The 21,110-nt window shown below is 33.1% G+C and overlaps 1 protein-coding gene across 2 annotated transcripts; it reads left to right on the forward strand.

Annotated features, from left to right (window-relative positions):
- Positions 1 to 1,157: 1,157 nt before the first annotated feature.
- On the forward strand, positions 1,158 to 20,137 carry LOC114324806 (acyl-coenzyme A thioesterase 9, mitochondrial). Of its 2 annotated transcripts, none has more exons than XM_028272674.2 (6): positions 1,158 to 1,252; positions 4,215 to 4,291; positions 12,577 to 12,819; positions 13,447 to 13,562; positions 13,953 to 14,222; positions 19,425 to 20,137. In XM_028272674.2, exons 2-6 carry the CDS (start codon positions 4,240 to 4,242, stop codon positions 19,980 to 19,982), a joined length of 1,239 nt encoding a protein of 412 aa, XP_028128475.1. In that variant the 5' UTR covers positions 1,158 to 1,252; positions 4,215 to 4,239; the 3' UTR covers positions 19,983 to 20,137. The 2 variants fall into 2 exon arrangements, with proteins under 2 accessions (XP_028128475.1, XP_028128474.1); XM_028272673.2 differs by lacking the exon at positions 1,158 to 1,252 and adding an exon at positions 3,773 to 4,084.
- Positions 20,138 to 21,110: the final 973 nt, after the last annotated feature.

The following is a 21,110-nucleotide window of genomic DNA, read 5'->3' on the forward strand; positions in this document are numbered from 1 at the left end:
TCTTGTATCGCACCACTCTTGGAAGTGCTTGTACGCTAACCGATACTTTATTCTGGACTTGGAGGGCCCCAAACGTGCTACTGCATCATTAGCCGCGGACTCAATTTCGTTTAGGTTTTCCATTTTCGCACTAAATTTGCGCTTGCGGTTGCAACAACAATAAGCTGTCTTTAATAATTGCAAACAACTGTCAAACAACTGTAACCAGGGAGACGCAAATCCCACCGACGACTTAATTATTTTAATTTCTAACATCTAGACGACTTTGATAGTTGTCACAGTTAATTTCGAGTAAAAATAGCGTATGAATTGTACTATTTATGGTTGAAAATTGCTACGTTTGAAGAAAAAATAGTATACTTTATTCGGCAAAGAAGCGACTTTTCTTGACTTGCCCTCTATTACGCGCCTCACTTCGTTCGGCGCGTAATATCGGGCGCGTCAAGAAAAGTCATGCTTCTCCGCCTCATAAAGTAATATACTATTATTTGACTCATTAAAATAAATAATACCTTGATACGTTAAAGTAGTCATACACTTTTTCTCCAAAAAATCTATATGGAAATAGATGAAATTTCTTGTGCCACTCCTATCGGAGATTGGAAATCATCAAGGCTACCATGACCTTGTTTACAGCTGACCTAAAAAGTTCATTAGTGGTGCAGCCAAACCACTCTCTCAAATTCCGCAACCATGTCATTCTTCTACGACCTGGATTCCGTTTTCCTTCTATTTTTCCTTGCATTATATTTTGAAGTAATGCGTATTTATGACCTCTCATCAGGTCACCCAAATACTCGAGTTTTCTTCGTTTTATCGTTAACAAAATTTCTGGGTCTCTTCCTATCCTTCGTATTACTTCAAGATTTGTGATTCTTTCAACCCAACTTATCTTCAGCAGACGAAATTAACATTTGCTATAACAGGGTGTACCTAATCTAGAATATTTTATTATTTATATTTGCAAATATTTAATTTATAAATTATTATTTATTTATTCATTATTTATTTAATATAACTATCTTAAAATAGATTTTTCTCTTTTCCCGCATAATTTTAACTTTCAATAAAATACGCAAATGTCTTATCAGTTTTATCGTCTTTTATCTGTATTACATCGATCGCAAAATACCCCGATCTTGAGGGTTTTGCGCAATCTTCACTTTCCGATTATTATAGTTTTATTATATAGAGTAATATAATCACACCTAATAGTAAAAGAAAATATAGTTGAACTCAGGGGAGAACCGGCGTAAGTAAAATTTTTTACAGATAGTCCTAGGAAACATCTTTATCTTTCTCTCGATATTATGTCTATCTCCATGTTTCTGCATTATAGAGTGCGATACGTTTGACTATCATATAACTCTATGGTCTAACTATCATAAACTATCTGACTATCATAAATTTACTGTCTGCTTTTCTTGCTATCTGGTCTGTAACAAATTTGCCTAATTAGGCATTCCAAATCACGTGATATAATAATATGGCTGCTGGATGGCGAAACTGTCATCCATAGGCGTATCCAATGTTTAAACCACTTCATATTTAATTTGCTATCACAATTTCACAAATGTCGCTACACAATTAACAAAAAAACAAAACCAAACAGGATATTCTTTACAAATTTGTTAATATTCAATGTAAACATTAGATGCGCCATGACCACCCCCCTTAACTATGTCTACGGCCATGTTAGTTTAGCCATCCACCGGCCACCACTGACAGTTCATTGGAATCCCTAATTGTATGTAGTAAATAAAATTAGTTATTAAAATGCAGTAATGCAGGCAAAATACAATTAATTACATTTACCTTTATATAATAATTGCATATCATATCAATATTGTGGAGCAATACAGTCGGAAAAATGAAAGAATAGGGCTTTTCATCGATTGTCATTTGTTTCGAGCTGCTGTCATATGTTGTATAATCTGTGTATAATATTAATATACACGGATTATACGACATTTGACAGAAGCTCGAAACAAATGACTGTGAATGAAAAGCCCTATACGCTGTGAGCTCGTACATAGAGGGGATATTTATAAATTCGTGAGCGCCAGTAGTGACAAGTCTGTAAACGTTTACCGGAAATTTGACATAAATGTCAAAGTGATTAATTTTAAATTAAAATTAAAAACATTAATTATAAAAAATATTTGTTGATCAAAGCTGTGGTTTATATTTTTACCTTAAATATACTTACGTTTTAAATACTGAATTTGCGTTTTTTAATGTTCTGTAATATGTAATTATAAATTAATCTTGGCGCCATCTACATGATAATTGTGAAAGTATCTGAAGTAAGAAATTAATATTTCATCAATAGAACGTCAAAATGATTAGCAAAATCTTAAAAAATTCTATTACAATTTAATTACCTTTTAGCGTTGTAAATATTAAGCGATAACAATTAAATAATAAATTTAAAAATTACCAGTAAAAGTTGAATTAGTAACCGCTAGGAGCGACACCAACGAAGCTCACAGCCTATACCCATGAACGATCACATCAATTACTTATTTTGTATTTACTGTCTTTTTCTATAAATAAAAAACGTTTGTTATAGAAAATGACAGCAAATGCAAAATAAGTGATTGATGTGATTGTTCCTTTTCATCGACTGTTATTTGTTTCGAGCTTCTGTCACGTGTCACATAATATTAATATATCTACGCCATACGTCTTTGGTTTGTATCATTGGTATATATCAATAACGTATGACGTAGATATATTAATATTATGTGACACATGACAGAAGCTCGAAACAAATGACTGTGAATGAAAAGCCCTATTCTTTCATTTTTCCGACTGTATATAATTTTTCTTCTTCATTGACACTAGATATGAAATATACGTCAATTTGACAATTTCAATAGGGCTTTTCATTCACAGTCATTTGTTTCGAGCTTCTGTCAAATGTCGTATAAACCGTGCATATTAATATTATACACAGACTATACAACATATGACAGAAGCTCGAAACAAATGACAATCGATGAAAAGCCCTATTGACAAAGAATTATTTAAGAAAGTTACAATATTTCTCCGCTATTCTCGCACGATCGTTTCTCGTATCGCCTCCAAGTACTTGCACACGGCGAATAGGATTCAAATGCATTCATTCAGATGTTTATTATTTTTATATTTGAATACTTATTTAAATTTATAATAATATTCTCCCGTTTTATACCGCTAACGCGGCTTTGGCATTATAGCAGGGTAGTCTGCTATATCTAGGGCCTACGGTATACAAGGAAGGTAACAGGGCTAGTGCTACGGTTCAACCGCCTATTATTACCTCTGGTTTTACCCCAGGTGCTCATTTTATTCAGGCTGAGTCGATACCTGGGGCCCACAGACACTTTTAAAAATGTCTAGCTATTCTTGCCGGCGCTCGGTTTCGAACCCCGGCCTACCAGCATGCGAGTCAGACATCCTACCGCCTGAGCTACGCAGGCGCATCCTATTTAAATTTACTTTAAAAAAATTACAAGTCACCTCAGATATTTTTTTAATAACAATTTTTACCCTTTTTTAACTTTGGGGGCATTTTTGTGGTAAATGACCGATACCCTAGTATTAGGCTATTATGGAACAGTTACCTGAAAAAATTTTAGATTGTCGCAAATGCCTTCCGAAAAATGTTTACCAGCTCTCGGCTCTCGGACCATAAAGATATTGCTCAAAAATTTTCTGCACGTGTATGGTTGCCTTTACACGCCCCGTCATAGTCATATAAATAGGCATAGATGAGGATGAGGTGCGCCCCCTTTTACGTCAAAATCTTAACCTAATTTGTACATATTTATTTGGGATGTTAAGATCTTTTTTATCTACAAATTAATAACAACCACAGAAAATTAATTCTACAATCCAAAGGTCGAAAAATAATTCAAGAATAAAGTCATGTCTAGCTAACCTGGCCTTGAGCATCTTATCAACTTTTTATTGAGAAATTATATCATAATTCATTTTTGTAGCTCATATAAAAATCTACCTAAACCAAATTACGCTTAATAATGGTTTCAAAACTAATTACTCGAATGCTAAATTCTCGGCAGTATAACTTATTTAATAGGTAAGTTTTTATCTGATAATCGACCTTTGACTCTGAATTGCCATTCTATCTTTGTTGTGCTTTGAAGAAGTACATAGTACAGTTAGTTGTGAATAGCTCTTAAACGGTTAACAAATATAATATGTTGTAGGTACAATAATTTTGTAAAAAACAGAATGATGTCTACACAAACTGGGGCTTCCACAGAGTTTCCTACTTTATCCGAATGTAAGTTTTTAAAACCAGTATTTTAATGTGTTGTGATTGTTTTTTGGTATTAGGAGTGGATTCATACAGCTAAGAGCACTGTTATAGTACTAATTGTAATATATTGATGAGGCTGAATACTGCTGCTCGATATTTGTAGAATGTTTAGGAAATAATATGCAAATAAACAATGTTCGACACGATTGTCTACTCAGGATGAATGTTATCTGTACTAATTATCATGATTGATTGTCGATTTCATGCATTGAATATACGTAGTATTTAAAAATTGTTTATACCAAAATATATTAAAGAGATTTGAGGTTGTAGCCGGGTTACCACTTGCAATCATCATCATCATCAGTAGCTTGACAACCCTTTTTGGGTCCTGGCTTGTTCTAGGATTTTCCGCCATTCTGTTCTGTTCCTTGCTTTGTTCTTCCAGTAGGTAATCTCAAGTGTTTTCAGATCTTGTTCCACTTGTTCCATGTATCTAAGTTTGGGTCTTCCCTTTGCTTCATTATATGTTTTGGTGTTTCGGTCTCCAACATTCGTTCAACATGGCCCATCCAGCGCAGACGTCCGATCTTTATGGATGTTATGACGTCGGGTTCGTTGTATGCTGCGTATAGTTCAAAATTATATCTTCTGCGTCATACTTCCTTTTCTTTCACCCCCTTATATATGTGTCTAAGGATTTTTCGTTCAAACGTACCTAATAGGTTCTCATCGCTTTTCGACAGTGTCCATGTCTCTGATCCATATATAAGGACCGGTTTTATCAGGGTTTTGTATATTTTGCATTTGGTTTTTCTCGTGATGTTGTTAGCAATGTTGTTTTATTAGCAATATGTATTCTTCTCTTAACTTCTTCGCTGACATTGTTATCTGCAGTAACTAGTGAACCTAGATATGTAAAATTTTTTACGTTTTCGATGTTATAGTCTCCTATTGTCAGATTCTGTAGGTTTCTTTGGCCTGTCGATTTGCTGGCCTTCATGTATTTGGTTTTTATTTCATTAATATTTAGGCCACTGTTTTGTGCCGCTCTTTCTATAGCATTAAATGCTTCTATAATTTCTCTTTTGCTTCTAGCTATAATATCAACATCATCTGCAAATGCCAATATTTGTACACTTTTTGTTATTATTGTTCCTCTGGTGTTGACTTTTGACTCTCTAATTATTTTCTCTAATGTGATGTTGAATAGAATACAGGATAGGGCATCTCCCTGTCGTAGGCCCATTCTAACATGGATTGTATCTGTTAGTGCGTTTTGAATTCGAACCCTGCTTTGTACTTTAAGTGTTTCTTTTACTATATCAATGAGATGAGTTGGAATATTAAACTCTTTCAGGGCGTTGATCAGAAATTCTTGATGAATACTATCATAGGCACTCTCAAAGTCAATGAAGAGATGATGTGTTTCTATATTAAATTCACTGGTCTTTTCCAAGATTTGTCTCAAAACGAAGATCTGATCTATTGTGGACTTCTGCCTGCAGAAACCACATTGATATCCCCCAACTATTTGTTCCACATATGGTCTCAATCGCTCATACACAATATTTGACAGTATTTTATATGCCACAGTCAGTAGCGTTATTGCCCGGTAGTTTTTACATTGCAGCTGATCTCCCTTTTTATGTAGTGGAATGATTACTCCGATACTCCGGATCAGAAAGTCATTAACAAAACGTGCTGTTAAAGTGGCTCTGTGAATTTCTTGTCCAAATCTTGGTTTGTACTTATAATTAAAAATTGTGTTTGATGTCAGCGTGTAGCCGACTAAATTTGCCATCTGTTGAATGTATTAATTAGCTGTTTAATCTAAAATGCACTCTTGTTTCATCAATAATCCACTTTTGTGTGTTTAAAAGTTTGACAACAAGAAATTGAGCAAAAAACCACTAACATCTAGCCACTAATTGCTCCTTTTTTGCGACTCCTGAAAATAAATAGTCCAGTCAATATAGGTACAGAAACATTCTTAATTGTATCAAGATCAATTTAAAATGAGTTGCCTTAAATGTGGGAAAACTGATAATAAGGAGGATCCGTTGGTTTTGTGTGATTATTGCTCTCAGAAATTATGTAAAGAGTGTGCTGAGTTGACTTCAACCGAGGCTCGCGCTGTAGCTTTAAAGAAGAGGAGCCCCTCAATTACCTATAAATGTCATGGCTGTCTCTCTGGTGCAGATTCAGGTGTTAATGTTGAACATGTTATTGATAATTTGTTTAAAAAATATCTTGGAAGACTAGAAGATAAGATTGATTCTTCTCTTAAAGCTGGAATATCCTCTCTGAATACTTCATTTCTTGCTGATCATGCAAAAAACTGGATAATATAGAGAGTAAGTGTAACTCGCTGGGTGATGACGCTGCTGATGACAATAACGCTGATACTCGTCACACTAGGAAATCGCCCAGATGTACTAAGGGAAAGACTGACATGATTGGTTCTGATGCCAATGCTGGATTTAGTGGAGTAGAAAGGATGAGATTTTTGCATGTTAACAACGTTTCTCCCGGTGTAACTCCCGAAGATGTTAAAGACTATATACTTATAGTCTCAAAGGGCTGGATGTACTGGTAAATCAGCTGACTGCCAATGATTACTATAGCTCCTTTAGAGTTGGTGTTCGTGAAAGCATGTTTGATGCTATGTTGAGTTCGTCATCTTGGCCTAGCATGGTCAGGGTTAGGGAATTTACCAGCAATCCCCCACGTCGATCCAGAAACATTAAGAACCACCTAGAAAATAAAAGTGGAGGCAAATTTTTTTTAAAAAATCCAAGAAACAACTCTCTCTCTCCAAGAAAAAACTAGTATCCTTCCCATTAACAGTTTTTTATCAAAATGTTGGAGGCATTCGTACAAAGATTTCTGAGGTCCTGAAATTGGCTTATTGTACATCTTCCATGCCAGACAAGACGAGTGGAAAGAAGAGAGATAGATGCCACTGAAATGTTCTGTTGGAGAAGAATGTTACGAATTCCGTGGACTAACCACAGGACAAATAATTCAATTTTAAATGAGCTAAAAGTCGGCAAATGTCTCTCCAGTAAAGTCCATCTACAACAACTACTAAAGTACTTTGAACATGTTATGAGAGCACACACAGAAAATATGGAAAGACTTATTATCCAAGTAAATGTAGAAAGACGAATATCCTCAACAAGATGGATTGACCAATTTACAGGAATATGCAAAAGACCTATCTTTTTGGAGGTTAGCAACTACACTGGCAAATCTGTCTCTGTCCAATGCGGCTCTAAACAAGGATGTTGAATTAAGACTGATCCAATCTCTGATATTTTTAAGCCACGAAATCTGGCGCCTGCTGGGACCCTCTTTTCTTTCCATCTTCCCCTGGATGATCAGTTGCGCCAGGCAGTACTTTTTTTGTTTCTCATTATGTGTTCCAGGTAGCTAACGAGATTATAGCAGCTAAAAGACCTATGCATGAGTTAAAAGAAATGACCAGAGACAGAGATTTGTTGCGATTCCTGTAAAAGCTGCATATGTAGAAAGTGCAGTGATTTGACGGAAACGGAGTGGAGATGCATACTTTTAAAGAGGCGTACCTTGTCATATTTGTGTAAAAATTGCGAACAGGGGGTGCTGCTGATTCCAACAGTGCTCTTTTTAGATGGAGAAAAAGTATTGAATTAGCGACCGTCCTCGCGACCGTCATTGCTTCGACGAAATAAATGTTTGAAGTGAAAACTGTTTTAGGGACGTTTTGCACTTTTTCGATGGGGAAAAAGTATTAAATTAGCGACCGTCATTGCTTTAACGAAATAAATTTTTGAAGTGAAAACTTCTTTAGAGACGTCGTGCTCTTTTAGATGGAGAAAAAGTATTGAATTAGCGACTGTCCTCGCGACCGTCATTGCTTCGACGACATAAATTTTTGAAATGAAAACTTCTTTAGGGACGTTGTGCACTTTTTAGATGGGGAAAAAGTATTAAACTAGCGACCGTCGTTGCTTCGACGAAATAAATTTGTGAAGTGAAATTTTTTTAGGGACGTTTTGCACTTTTTAGATAGGGAAAAAGTATTGTGTTTGCGACCGTCATCACTTTGCCGAACTAAATTTCGTACGTATATATATTATGTATATGTATACATAAATAGCATAGAACGTACGCAACGCGTATATAATATAGGTATAGCACTTCTTTTTGGATGGGGAAAAAGCATTGAGCTCGTAATATTTAGATACTATAAGAAGTTTTCACTTCTGTCGGCACTCCGATGAGTGCTTTAAATTTTTTTTTTATTATATTCTGGCCTTTTTTGTTATTTCTTTCCATAATTTTCTGTTTTGACATCTAGTTTTTATTGGCTCTGGTTTTCATCTTTATGTATATAGATGGCTCTGATTCTCCTCATCATGACAGTCTGTGGTTATCTCAAGTGTGGGTCCAGAACTGCTTACTTCCAGTGGAGCGGATAGACCATAATTTATCAATAATTTTGAAAGAAGCAGCTAGTAAAAAACGAAAATCAAAGAAGATGCTTGCATTTTACTAAACGAAACAAATATGATGCAAATTATTCCATAAGTCAGCAAAGTTACAAAACTAAGTGTTTTGATTTGTTTTGCACTCATTTCTCTTCAAACCAATGATTTCTTTGTACTTGCTGTTCTTTACCTATTACCTTACCTGCTGTTAAGTGAATTTTAGTTTTCATTTCTTACCATTCTTCATCAATTTGGACATCCTCATTTTCATCTATGATTCCCATCTTGATTCTAAGATTTCCTGAATTCGTTTTAAGGCGAATTTAGATACTATAAGAAGTTTTCACTTCTGTCGGCACTCCCATGAGTGCTTTAAATTTTTTTATTATATTCTGACCTTTTTTGTTATTTCTTTCCATAATTTTCTGTTTTGACATCTAGTTTTTATTGGCTCTGGTTTTCATCTTTATGTGTATAGATGGCTCTGATTCTGCTCATCATGACAGTCTGTGGTTATCTCAAGTGTGGGTCCAGAACTGCTTACTTCCAGTGTAGTGGATAGACCATAATTTATCAATAGTTTTGAAAGAAGCAGCTAGTAAAAAACGAAAATCAAAGAAGATGCTTGCATTTTACTAAACGAAACAAATATGATGCAAATTATTCCATAAGTCAGCAAAATTACAAAACTAAGTGTTTTGATTTGTTTTGCACTCATTTCTCTGCAAACCAATGATTTCTTTGTACTTGCTGTTCTTTACCTATTACCTTACCTGCTGTTAAGTGAATTTTAGTTTTTATTTCTTACCATTCTTCATCAATTTGGACATCCTCATTTTCATCTATGATTCCCATCTTGATTCTAAGATTTCCTGAATTCGTTTTAAGGCGTTTGTGTTTTTAAGGTATCTTCTATCCTGTCCTTAACTTTTTTATCAATCTTATTATTTTTTAAGATAAATATCCTTGCTTTATCCTGGACAAAGCGGATACTGGAATGGAGAACAAGAGATGATGCCTATCGAAGCAGAGATCGTCCACCAACACGTTGGACTGATGATCTAAAACATTGTCATAGGAATTTGATGCAAGAGGCACAAGATCGAAATAGATGGGAAATTATGAGGGAGATCTATGTGCAGCAGTGGACAAGCGAAGATTGAAAGATGATGATCCTTGCTCTGTGATTCGACATGTTTATTGAATAGGGTTTGTTCCGATCGTAGGTTACGGAATCAATTAAAAATAAGTGTAAACAACGAACAGTAATATTTATTTTATTTTTGGTTAAAAAGCGTGCTTATTCATCTCGTAAGAGGGTTGTTTATTGTTTTGGAGCAGCGAGGGTGCCTCTGAACTGCCTGCCTGCCATGACGATACTCAGAGACCACAACACGGTCATCATGTTTGCGATTTTACAATATGGCTAGAAAAGGCAATAAATTACTACATCTGGCGTTTTAAAAGCTCAGAACCTTTCTGTAGTTTTAAGAAACGTCTTCGAATGCATTTCCAAAGTGCGTTGACATTTTATTGAACTCATCAAAAGTTATCTGGAAAACAGACGTTTTATAGTTCGACACAGAGGTAATGTATCAGGAAAGTTTTACGCTAATTCCGGAGTTCCTCAGGGTTCAAATTTAGGACCTCTTCTCTTTATTATATTCATTAACGACCTTCCTTCTATTTGTAAATATACTGAGTGTCTTTTATTTGTAGATGATTTAAAAATGTACAAAATTATTCAATCAGTACGTGATTGTATTAAGTTACAGAGAGACATTTATAGTATTTACGAATGGAGTATAGTTAATAAGTTAGAGTTTAATATTAATAAATGCAAAGTTATGACGATAACTCGGTTACAGGAACCAGTTATTTTTGATTATGAGATGGGAGGTGAGAGATTGGCTAGGGTTACTGAAGTAAAAGACTTGGGAGTAATATACAATCAAGTTTTTTCGTTTGGGAAACATATAAATCAGTCGATCTCAGCGGCAAACAAATTGTTTGGATTTATTAGAAGACAGACAATGGCATTTACAAACATTAATACAATAAAATTTCTCTATTTTACTTTAGTGCGACCTAAATTGGAATTTGCAAGCGTAATATGGTTTTGTGAGTATATGTCAACACTTAAAGAATTAGAAAAGGTACAAAATAAAGTTCTTCGGTATTTGTATTTTAAAAAACACAAAAAATGGCCTGATTATAATTCTGTTAGGTCAGCTCACTTAAGAAACGAGTTTAAAATATTGTCTCTAGGACAAAGAAGGGACTTAATGGTAATTATGTTTATACACAATAGAATTAACAATAAGATTAACAGCCCATATTTACTTTCACTCATTCCATTCAATATTGCTCCTCGTCGGACACGATCTTCATTAATGTTCAATATACCTCACAATCTTGTTGCAACAAAATCTCCCCTTGCCAATGCACTTAAGTTATTAAACAATTTTAACAGTTTAATTGATGTAGATTGGTCCTTGTATCGGACAAAGTTTTATAAATTGATACTAAGTCAAATTTTAAACACCTCTGTGTAAAAAATATTCAAGCCTCTACAATGCTGGAAGTGATAATGAGATAATTTGTATAATTTTTATATAACTTAGAAAGTCATCTATTTAAAAATATAGAATTGTAAATGTATATTTTTTTAGCCATGTAATGAGAAATTTAGTCTGTATGGTTAATAAATAAATAAATAAATAAGGTCTGATAAGGTAACTAATTTATGGGGAATTTAGTTTGTTAAACTGAACACACCAAAAACATATGGTTAGGGATACATTTAGTTTCGTAAAACTTCTTAGAATCTGGTTTGTATATTAAATGTGAATTTTATATGACCGTTTTGAGAAAAGTTATTAAAAAATAAAATTAGCAAAAATAGTAATTAAAGCGTGTCGCCACAGGTTTTTTGACAGTAAAAGGGGAAGGCCACAAATGCGATGGTCAAATGACCTGAAGAAACACGTCGGGTCAAGATGGATGCAAATTGCCAGAGATAGAGAGGCATAGAAGAAGGAAGAGGAGGCATATATTCAAGGATGGATGCTTAGGGCTGATTAGATAGATAGATCCATGCTCTAACTAAATCTTGTAATCATCAAATAATGACCTGAATTGATATTAGCTCCTTGCAAACTTCTACAATCCAAGATACATGCTAGTTTTTCTGATATTTAAAGAGACTGCAAGGTTTACATCTTTTATTGCATTATCGCTACTCTTTTCATACAGGCTATACAGTCCTATGATGGGCTGGTACATAGGGTCTATTCCGATTTTCGCTGTATTTCACTAGTGAGACGAATGCTAAATAGTACACAAATATTTAAATATGTCTTTTCTTTAATCAACTATTCTAAATGGGAAACAAGCCACAATTAACTAAATACATAAATGATTTTATTAACGTTTCGACGTCCACATCGGGATGTCGTTGTCAAAATACAAAATATTAATAAATTAAACAAAAATGTTGCTTAATAAAAAATTCTTCTAATAATTTAATTTAATCTGACCCATTTATATCGGCAATTCAGACATATATGATACATTTTAAAGTAGAAGACTTTAAAATGATATTGCCAATATTTATGAGTTGCGTTCCTGGGACGACTTTATTGAATAGTTCATTCGATTACATGAAATCAAATCCAACGTAAGAATATCCGCCATAAAAAATCATAGCATGTGATCTGTCTTTAAAAAGACAACCACATGCAACGGTGACAGTAAAATTCTCGCGTTAGAGATTCCATAGTAAATCACGTCTTAGAGTTAATATTTAACTATTTAAATATATTTACTTTTTAGTAAAATATGGCATGACCAAAGATATGGGAGTTGATGTATACCAACCAATTCCTAAAGATCGCTCTCATTTACTTAAATATTTACCAAAAACTCAAACTGAATTACCAAATAGGTCAATGAAGGATAGCTTTTTGGTAGGAATAATACCACTTTCTTCTGACAAATTTCTGCAAGACAAGTATACTACTTTCTTAGGACAAGTACGAATAGGACGATTGTTGGAAGATATGGATATCTTTGCAGGTAACTTAATATTTCTTGTATATACTCTGTAACTAAATTTACCAAAAATTATTTTGCCATTATTTGGTATGTACTGGTAAAACTTTTGCACATGTTCAAACTGGATGAAACTTTATTATTTTTGTACTGGTAATGGTATTTTGTTTTTCGTTTTCTCTATAGATGTTTGCTGTGATATTGTATAATCTTATTTTACCTCTTGTACGAGTAAACGGTCCCAGTCCTGATTTAGTTCCTACCATTTTTGTCAAAAAGTGGAGGAGAAAATGGTGGAGATATTAAACAAAAACGGTTCTCCTTTAAAATCAAACTTGTGGCTAACGCGGCTATTATAATATCTATACTAAATTTACAATCAAGATGCAGTAGAAATAAACAGACCAAGACACGTTAAATGCTACTAGGAGCACTCCCGAATCATAATTTACAATGTATAAACTTTGGAAATTATGATTTGGAATTTACAATTTATATACATTGTAAATTATGATTCGGGAGTGCTCCCAGTAGCATTTAACGTGTCTTGGTTTGTGTATTTCTACTTCGTCCTAATTGTAAATTTAGTATAATAAGAAAAAAAAACAAATCGAAGCACCTTACAAGTTTAACAACAATATTATGTTTCAGTAATGGTTGGACACAAACACATAGTAAATCCTAACCAATCAGGAACAGAGAATTTTCCATACACTTTGGTTACAGCTCTTGTTGATAAGATAGACTTCACGGATTTTATACCTAAAGTAAGTATTATATTATAGTAAGTAAGTATTTTTATTTGTAGTTTATTTAACTGCTTGTAAATAATTTATTAAATCATCTATATATACAGTGCGCTGGAATAAGTGTTCCCCCCCCCCCATATTAACTCATTTATTTTTAGCACATAAGCAAAACACTCGGACAGGTCGATTTTTAAAATAATCATAGTAGGTATATTATAACATCAATGTTTCGAACTTTCGAATAATAAGGTTCCTTTCTCAAGAATAAGTCAGGAAAATATATTGTTAAAAGTTTTTCTTGTCAGTACATTAGATTGTGGTATATTATAATTCTTACGAATCTTGTATTCTAAGAATCTCTAACTCTTAACATTACGCATAAATTATAAATATTCTCGTATATTTTAGCCGGCAGAAGATATTAAAATTTCGGGCCATGTCAGCTGGGTGGGAAGATCATCTTTGGAAGTAGTTGTATGGCTGGACCAAAAGATGCATGGCACTTGGCATCGTATTACTAGAGCGCTATTTCTAATCGCAGCTAGAGATTCTCTTAACGAAAAATCAGCTTCCGTCAATGCCATAGAACCGGCCGATGAACGAGAAAAAGAAATTTTATCTGGTGGAGAAGAGAGGAAGAGGAGAAGGATGTTTATGCAACAGAAACATGTATCTAAGGTAAGATTATTTATATCTTTATTATCTACTAGGTCTGGATCCCGCGTATGAAAAAAAAGTTGATTAATAGCAAGCTGAAAATTTGTTAATAGCTTAAGGGTGTCTAGTCGGATAAACTTTGATATATGGGAACACTGGAACAGGGGCAGTTTTAATTGTGGAACAGGTTAAAAATTTGGAACGGTCAGACCACGAAAACGGCACATTTATTTTGTCCGACAGAATAGACTTAAACTCTCCGAACAGAGATTAAACTCTCATGCAAAAATCAGACTGCTATTTAACACCTGTCATAATTCCTGTCATTTGACATATTCGACATGTTCCACTCATTAAAACGCCCATTTGGTGATAAATAGCAATCTGATTTTTGCATGAGAGTTTAATCTCTGTTCGGAGAGTTTAAGTCTATTCTGTCGGACAAAATAAATGTGCCGTTTTCGTGGTCTGACCGTTCCAAATTTTTAACCTGTTCCACAATTAAAACTGCCCCTGTTCCAGTGTTCCCATATATCAAAGTTTGTCCAACTAGACACCCTTAAGCTATTAACAAATTTTCAGCTTGCTATTAATCAACTTTTTTTTCATACGCGGGATCCAGACCTATACATATTCTTATTATTAATATTAATCCCTTTGGCAGACATGCTTCGCCTAAGTGACTCCCACCGGGTTGACTTTAGTCTTCCTCTCATACTTTAGGACCTTGCAGCCGAGCTATTCTTCATATTGAGTGATTGTAGTTTCGACTTTCAACATGTCCTAACCATATGTCTTATGATTCTATTAACTATAGGGGGTTAGAAATAAGATAATATGTTTATATTTTTATTGGTGCTGGGGTTACATATTATGGTGAATAAGTTTATAAGCAAAATTTATCAATTAATCGAATGTGTGTGTATGTAAATAGTTATTTATGAAACAGTTCGTGAAGTATGCTTTTTGCGAACGCACGCGTAAATTCGCAAAAAGTACTTCACGCACAGTTTGATACAATATTTTATCTACGATAAACAAATAAAAAAAAGCTGTAACTCTTCGTCACTGGAATTTATTTCTATTCTACAATTTTTAGAACTTTGACATTTAAAAATTCTAATTACTTTCAAACCACAAAACTGTCAAAACTTTTGTTATAATTCATTGCTCATATTGTCATCACCATGACAACGCGAAAGTTAAGGATTGTCACCATGACAACGCGAAAGTTAAAAACAGCGCGAAAAAGTAAATCTCATTTAAAATACATTGTTACTTCACGCACACTTTAAATCCTTCACGCACTGCTATCTATAATGACAGTTTTCACAAACTAAAAAAACTTATATATACATAATATGACATAGAGTAGATAAACTATGTTACGGTACCTTTGATGTTGAATCGCTCGTCTCTTCTTCTCCAGTCGACTGGGATGCCATTGAACTGATTTTCTTGCACTTTTACACATCGAGTTAAAACATTGTATGTCATTTGTGAAGGTTATTACATTACTGAGCGTGTGTGGACGCTTTGTAAGCTAGCGTCCCTTAAGGCTGTTAGGGGCAGTGTTGCCAATCGGCGGATAATTATCCGATTTGCGTACCTTTTTGAGAGTTGTCGTATCTTCTTCGTACCTTTAAATAAATCGGATATTTGCGTATATTTTTTAGTGTATCTACCATCTACTAAATCTTTCTCATCCATATATTCCCAACACCAACAACACATTAATTTTCTTTGGTTCCACCCACATTTTTATACTGGATGAATGTTAGTGACATCCGACATCCGATACTTTTCATCTTTTGACAAAAGGGACATGTGCCAATTCTTTTGTTTAGAATTTAAATGCACAAGTGTCTCCACTTAAGGCATGCTAATCCAATTCAAATTTCAGAAACCGTCTGCCCTCCGATGTTATTAATGAGTTTTTAGTTTTTAGTCTTTAAACTTATGAAAGCTAATTCACGCACGATTTAGTTTTATTTTCATTTTATGTAGTGCAGTGCTTAAGTAAACGGCTGTTTGAAATAATCATTAAACGTATTCATTTTTTTTTCGAATCCTGAGAAAACTAATAAATATTTTTGAAAAATTTGAACGCAGAATGAAAGATTACATTATTATCGAGGGCCGAAAGTCCCTTATAGAGTAAACAAAATGTTTCTTTTGAATGAGATATTTGAAATTAAAAATCACACTCAATATTCTCTTTTTCTTTCACCCCTGTAACTTATTATAATAAAAATTATCTTCAGGGACTTTCGGCCCTCGGTAATAATGTAATATTTCATTCTGCGTTTAAATTTCTAAATAATACTTATTAGCTTTCTCAGGACTCGAAAAAAATAATGCATTTTAAAAGCATTGACCAGAAATTTTGCGCCTATGCTATTAGTGTAGCTGTAGTTTTTTTTTGTATTGATTTATTTATTATTTATTTTTCTAGTACCTATTTTTAGGTAGTTATTACGTTTTAATAAAATAATATTTAAAAGTGTTTTTTTTACTTAAATAATTATAATAAATATAACGATCCAAATAATGAAATATTTAAATTTATTTATTTATTTAGAATTTAACACTTACGATAATACAAAATACGAATAATATAATAATTAATAATAGTAAGTAAATAATATTTACATACATGAATTAGGTAATCAGCTAGGATGCGAGATATTCATCTATAAACGAAATTTTTTAAACGGTGAAACAGAGAATCCAGCAGATTAAAGGGCCGGTTGTTTGAACGCTAATCAGAAATGGAATCAACTGATCATTATCAAATATTTAATTACTGTCAATGTCAGCTTTGATTGGGTTGCTGAAAACATAATTGATTACAATTATTATGAGATTAATTTATTAATTAATCAATTATGTTAATAATTGTTACGTTAATTGATAATTAATAATTAATTAATCAATTAATTATGTTAATTATCATAATGATAATTGATTACAATCAACTGATTGGCGTACGAACAACGGATTTTGTTATTTGTTGGTTGTTACGGGGACTAAAAGAATAACATTTGCAACATTGATTTTGATAACAGTATAATTTTGGACCTAGCGTACCTTTTCATGACAAATCGGATATTTTTCGAGCGATCATCGGATAATCTAGAGAAATTCGATTGGCAACACTGGTTAGGGGCGGTATCTACAGGACCGTATTTGGTAACGTAGTAAAGACATACACACACGTTAATTTAACCTAAATATAAAAATGAATATATAAAATACTTAATAAAAAAATAAAAGAAATGTATGTGGAGGGACGGAACAATAATATGTTCTGTTATTTTGGCAAAGTAAGTAAAAACTATCGTTTTTGAAATTACGAAATTGAAGTTTAAATTTTATTCTATAAGTTCTTGATAAGTATTTTGGGCTTATTTCATTTTGAAATATTGTTTTTTAGTTGTTAATGCTTCTTTGATCGCCCATCTTCTCATGAGGAACATTCCTCATTAACAATAATTAAAAGATATATTTTAGAATAAAATGTGACAAAAATTCTTATCGGGATCTGAAAAAAGAAGGTATCAACTTGAATTTAGGTACTACTTGATGTTTACAAAAATAATATTTTTGACTTGTGTTTTTGAGCCTTGCAAATCGTCATTTTTCGTTTTTTTTTTAGTTTTAAATTATTTATAACTCGAAAACGATCAACTTAAAGAAAAATTACAAATGACCTTTTTTTGTTTTGAATGATCGAAAAAATCTAAAATAATATCTACCCGGACTAAAAAAGTTTTAGTAGAATTTATAAAAAAAAGTTATTTTTTAATTATTAATTAATTATAGTGTGGACAAAATTATACCGGGCATCCCATTGACATATAAAGAAGATTGACTCTACTATACGATGTGAGCTCCTACGTAGAGGGGATATTTAAAAATTCGCGAGCGCCAGTCATATTTAGTGACAAGTCTGTAAACGTTTACTGGAAATTTGACATAAATGTCAAAGTGATTAATTTAAAATTAAAAATAAAAACATTAATTATAAAAAATATTAGTTGGTCAAAGCTGTGGTATATATTTTTACCTTAAATATACTTACGTTTTAAATACTGAATTTAAGTTTTTTTAATGTTCCGTAATATGTAATTATAAATTAATCTATTAATCTTAGCGCCATCTACACGATAATTGTGAAAGTATCCGAAGTAAGAAATTAATATTTCATCAATAGAAGTCAAAATGATTAGCAAAATCTTAAAAAAATCGATTACAATTTAATTACTTTTTTGCGTTGTAAATATTAAGCGATAACAATTAAATAATAAATTTAAAAATTACCGGTGAAAGTTGCATTACTAATACGCTAGGAACGACACCAGCGAAGCTCAGAGCGTATACCTGACACACAATCGGGTGTGGGCAAGATCTATCGACTGGTGTTTACTATGTTTACATTGATCTAACCTAACAATATACATTTCAAAAATAACTTACTTGAAAAGAGTTTTTAAACTTCAGCGTCCACAAATGAGACAATTAAAAGGCATTTTACTAATATATTAAGTAAATAACTCCCAAAAATGTAAAATAAAAATTGATTTTCACATAAACAATGACGAAACACAACACGAACACAACCAATGACGCATATACAAACAAAAAGATTTTCGATCGTGTCAAGTTCGTAATGATTTCTTCTACTTCGTATCAAATCATAAACAAGATTCCCTGCGGCGCAGGGAATAATGTTGACCATAGATTTTACAGCAGTTGCTCAGTCTATGCTCTTTTAAATGTCATTGGGGCATCCCTTGTTTTTTATAATTTTTAACATACTAAATTACATATTAAATAATTTTTATCCATTAAATAGATCAGTGAAGGTCGTTCTTATATCGGATCCTCTACTATTCAGCTTGATTTTTGAGATAAGTTTAGTAAAACAGGATACACACGCCACTGTAATTGCCCAGCATCAGCGACTGTGTCTGCTCTCAGACCAGTCGCCACCAATCGACGCTAGCGGTTTCAGCGACAGACGCTTCAGTCAAAACGGCTCCTTAACAAACCACACAAGAAGTAACACCGCGATCATCGCTCAGCGACAATCGCTCAACGATGATCGCAACAAACGTTCCAGTAAAAACGTACCTTAAGATCGTAATTAAAATAAAAAAATTTCTGTAAGCCGATTGTTTAGAAGAAATTTTGAAATAATATTATTTTTTCTTTTTGTAGCTAATTCCGGATGGCGAAGAACAACAGATAATCCATAATTTGTATATCCGTACCACTGACAAAGACAACAGTTTGCGAAACAGGGTGTTACCTCCCGGATGTGTCTGGATGAGCAGTGCTACGATTTCGAACACGATCTTTTCCCACCCCGACGAACGTAACATGCACAACACTGTTTTCGGAGGGTTCATCATGCGCATGGCAGAAGAACTCGCTTGGGTTCTAGGTTTCACTTTTAGCAAATACAGGCCCGTACTTAAAAGTATTAGTGATATTAGTTTTCAGAAGCCAATCGCCGTTAGCTCGTTAATTAGAATGCACGCGCATGTAGTTTACACTCAACTTAACTGGATACAGATATTAGTTTATGTAGAGGTTTATAACTCCGTAACAGGAGATAATGACACAACCAATATTTTACATTTTACCTTCCAAGTACCAGAATTGGTTCACGAGTGTATACCACAAACGTATCACGAGGCTATGATGTATATTGATGGTAGAAGACATTTTCTTGAAGTAACACAGAAACCTAATTCTTTCCCAAGTAAATTATAATATTAACTGGAACACTGAAAGTTAATATTTGCAAAATTTGAGAATACACTCAACATTTACTCAACACACAAATTACACTATAATCTGAATGCGACTGGTCGAATGATTAATATCTATTTCATTAAAAAAACAGTTGAGAATGTTTCTCTACAACATATCCCAGTTTTATTATACATATAGTTATTTACGTTACAAGACCGGAAAGTGGTGTTTTTCAGGTCGAGCTGCAGTCGATCCCTGGAAACTTGGGGAAAAACACTAATTTTCGATCGCGTGACGCACAATATTTTTCTTAAGACCGACACTTTGATGTAAATTTAATTCTTTATTTTATTTTACATACAGTGAGCACGTAAAGGTTGGAATAAATTCATTTTCTCGAGAATGGACAATTTTGAAAAAAAATCCCACAATAGGTCAATTTTTATTTTTAAATTACGACTTTTTGGCATATATATCATACCAGTGACGTCACCCATCTGCGCGTGATGACATCATTGATGAATTTTTTAAATGAGAATTGGGGTCGTGTGATAGCTCATTTGAAAGGTAATTCAATTCTCTATTCAGTAATATAAACATTAACATAATTATTTATACAGGGTGTCCAAAAAAATTTTTTTTGGATTAAATTTATTGACATAAAAAGAAGAATTTATGTAATTTATTTAATTCAAAATACATTTTACTGCTCTCAGAAAACAGAAAAAAATGTTTATTTGAAAAATAATCATGGCTTTTCGCTTAAATTAAATGTTTAAACTGTCATGAGGCTGGTGGGTGGCTGTTTTAGTATTGAATTTAAGCAAAAAACAATATGTATCTGCCAAATTAACAGTTTTTCATGTTTTCTGATAGCAGGAAAATGAATTTTGAATTAAATAAATTATACACATTCTTCTTTTTATGTCGATAAATTTAATTCAAAAAAATTTTGTTTGGGCGCCCTGTATAAATAATTATGTTTGTTTATATTACTGAATAGAGAATTGAATTACCTTTCAAATGAGCTAGCACACGATCCCTGTTTTCATTTAAAAAAATCATCGATGACGTCATCACGCCCAGATGGATGACGTCACTAGTATAATATATATGTCAAAAAGTCATAATTTAAAAATAAAAATT

The sequence above is a fragment of the Diabrotica virgifera genome, chromosome 4 (genome assembly GCF_917563875.1).
Source record: "Diabrotica virgifera virgifera chromosome 4, PGI_DIABVI_V3a".
Taxonomy (NCBI): Eukaryota; Metazoa; Arthropoda; class Insecta; order Coleoptera; family Chrysomelidae; genus Diabrotica; species Diabrotica virgifera.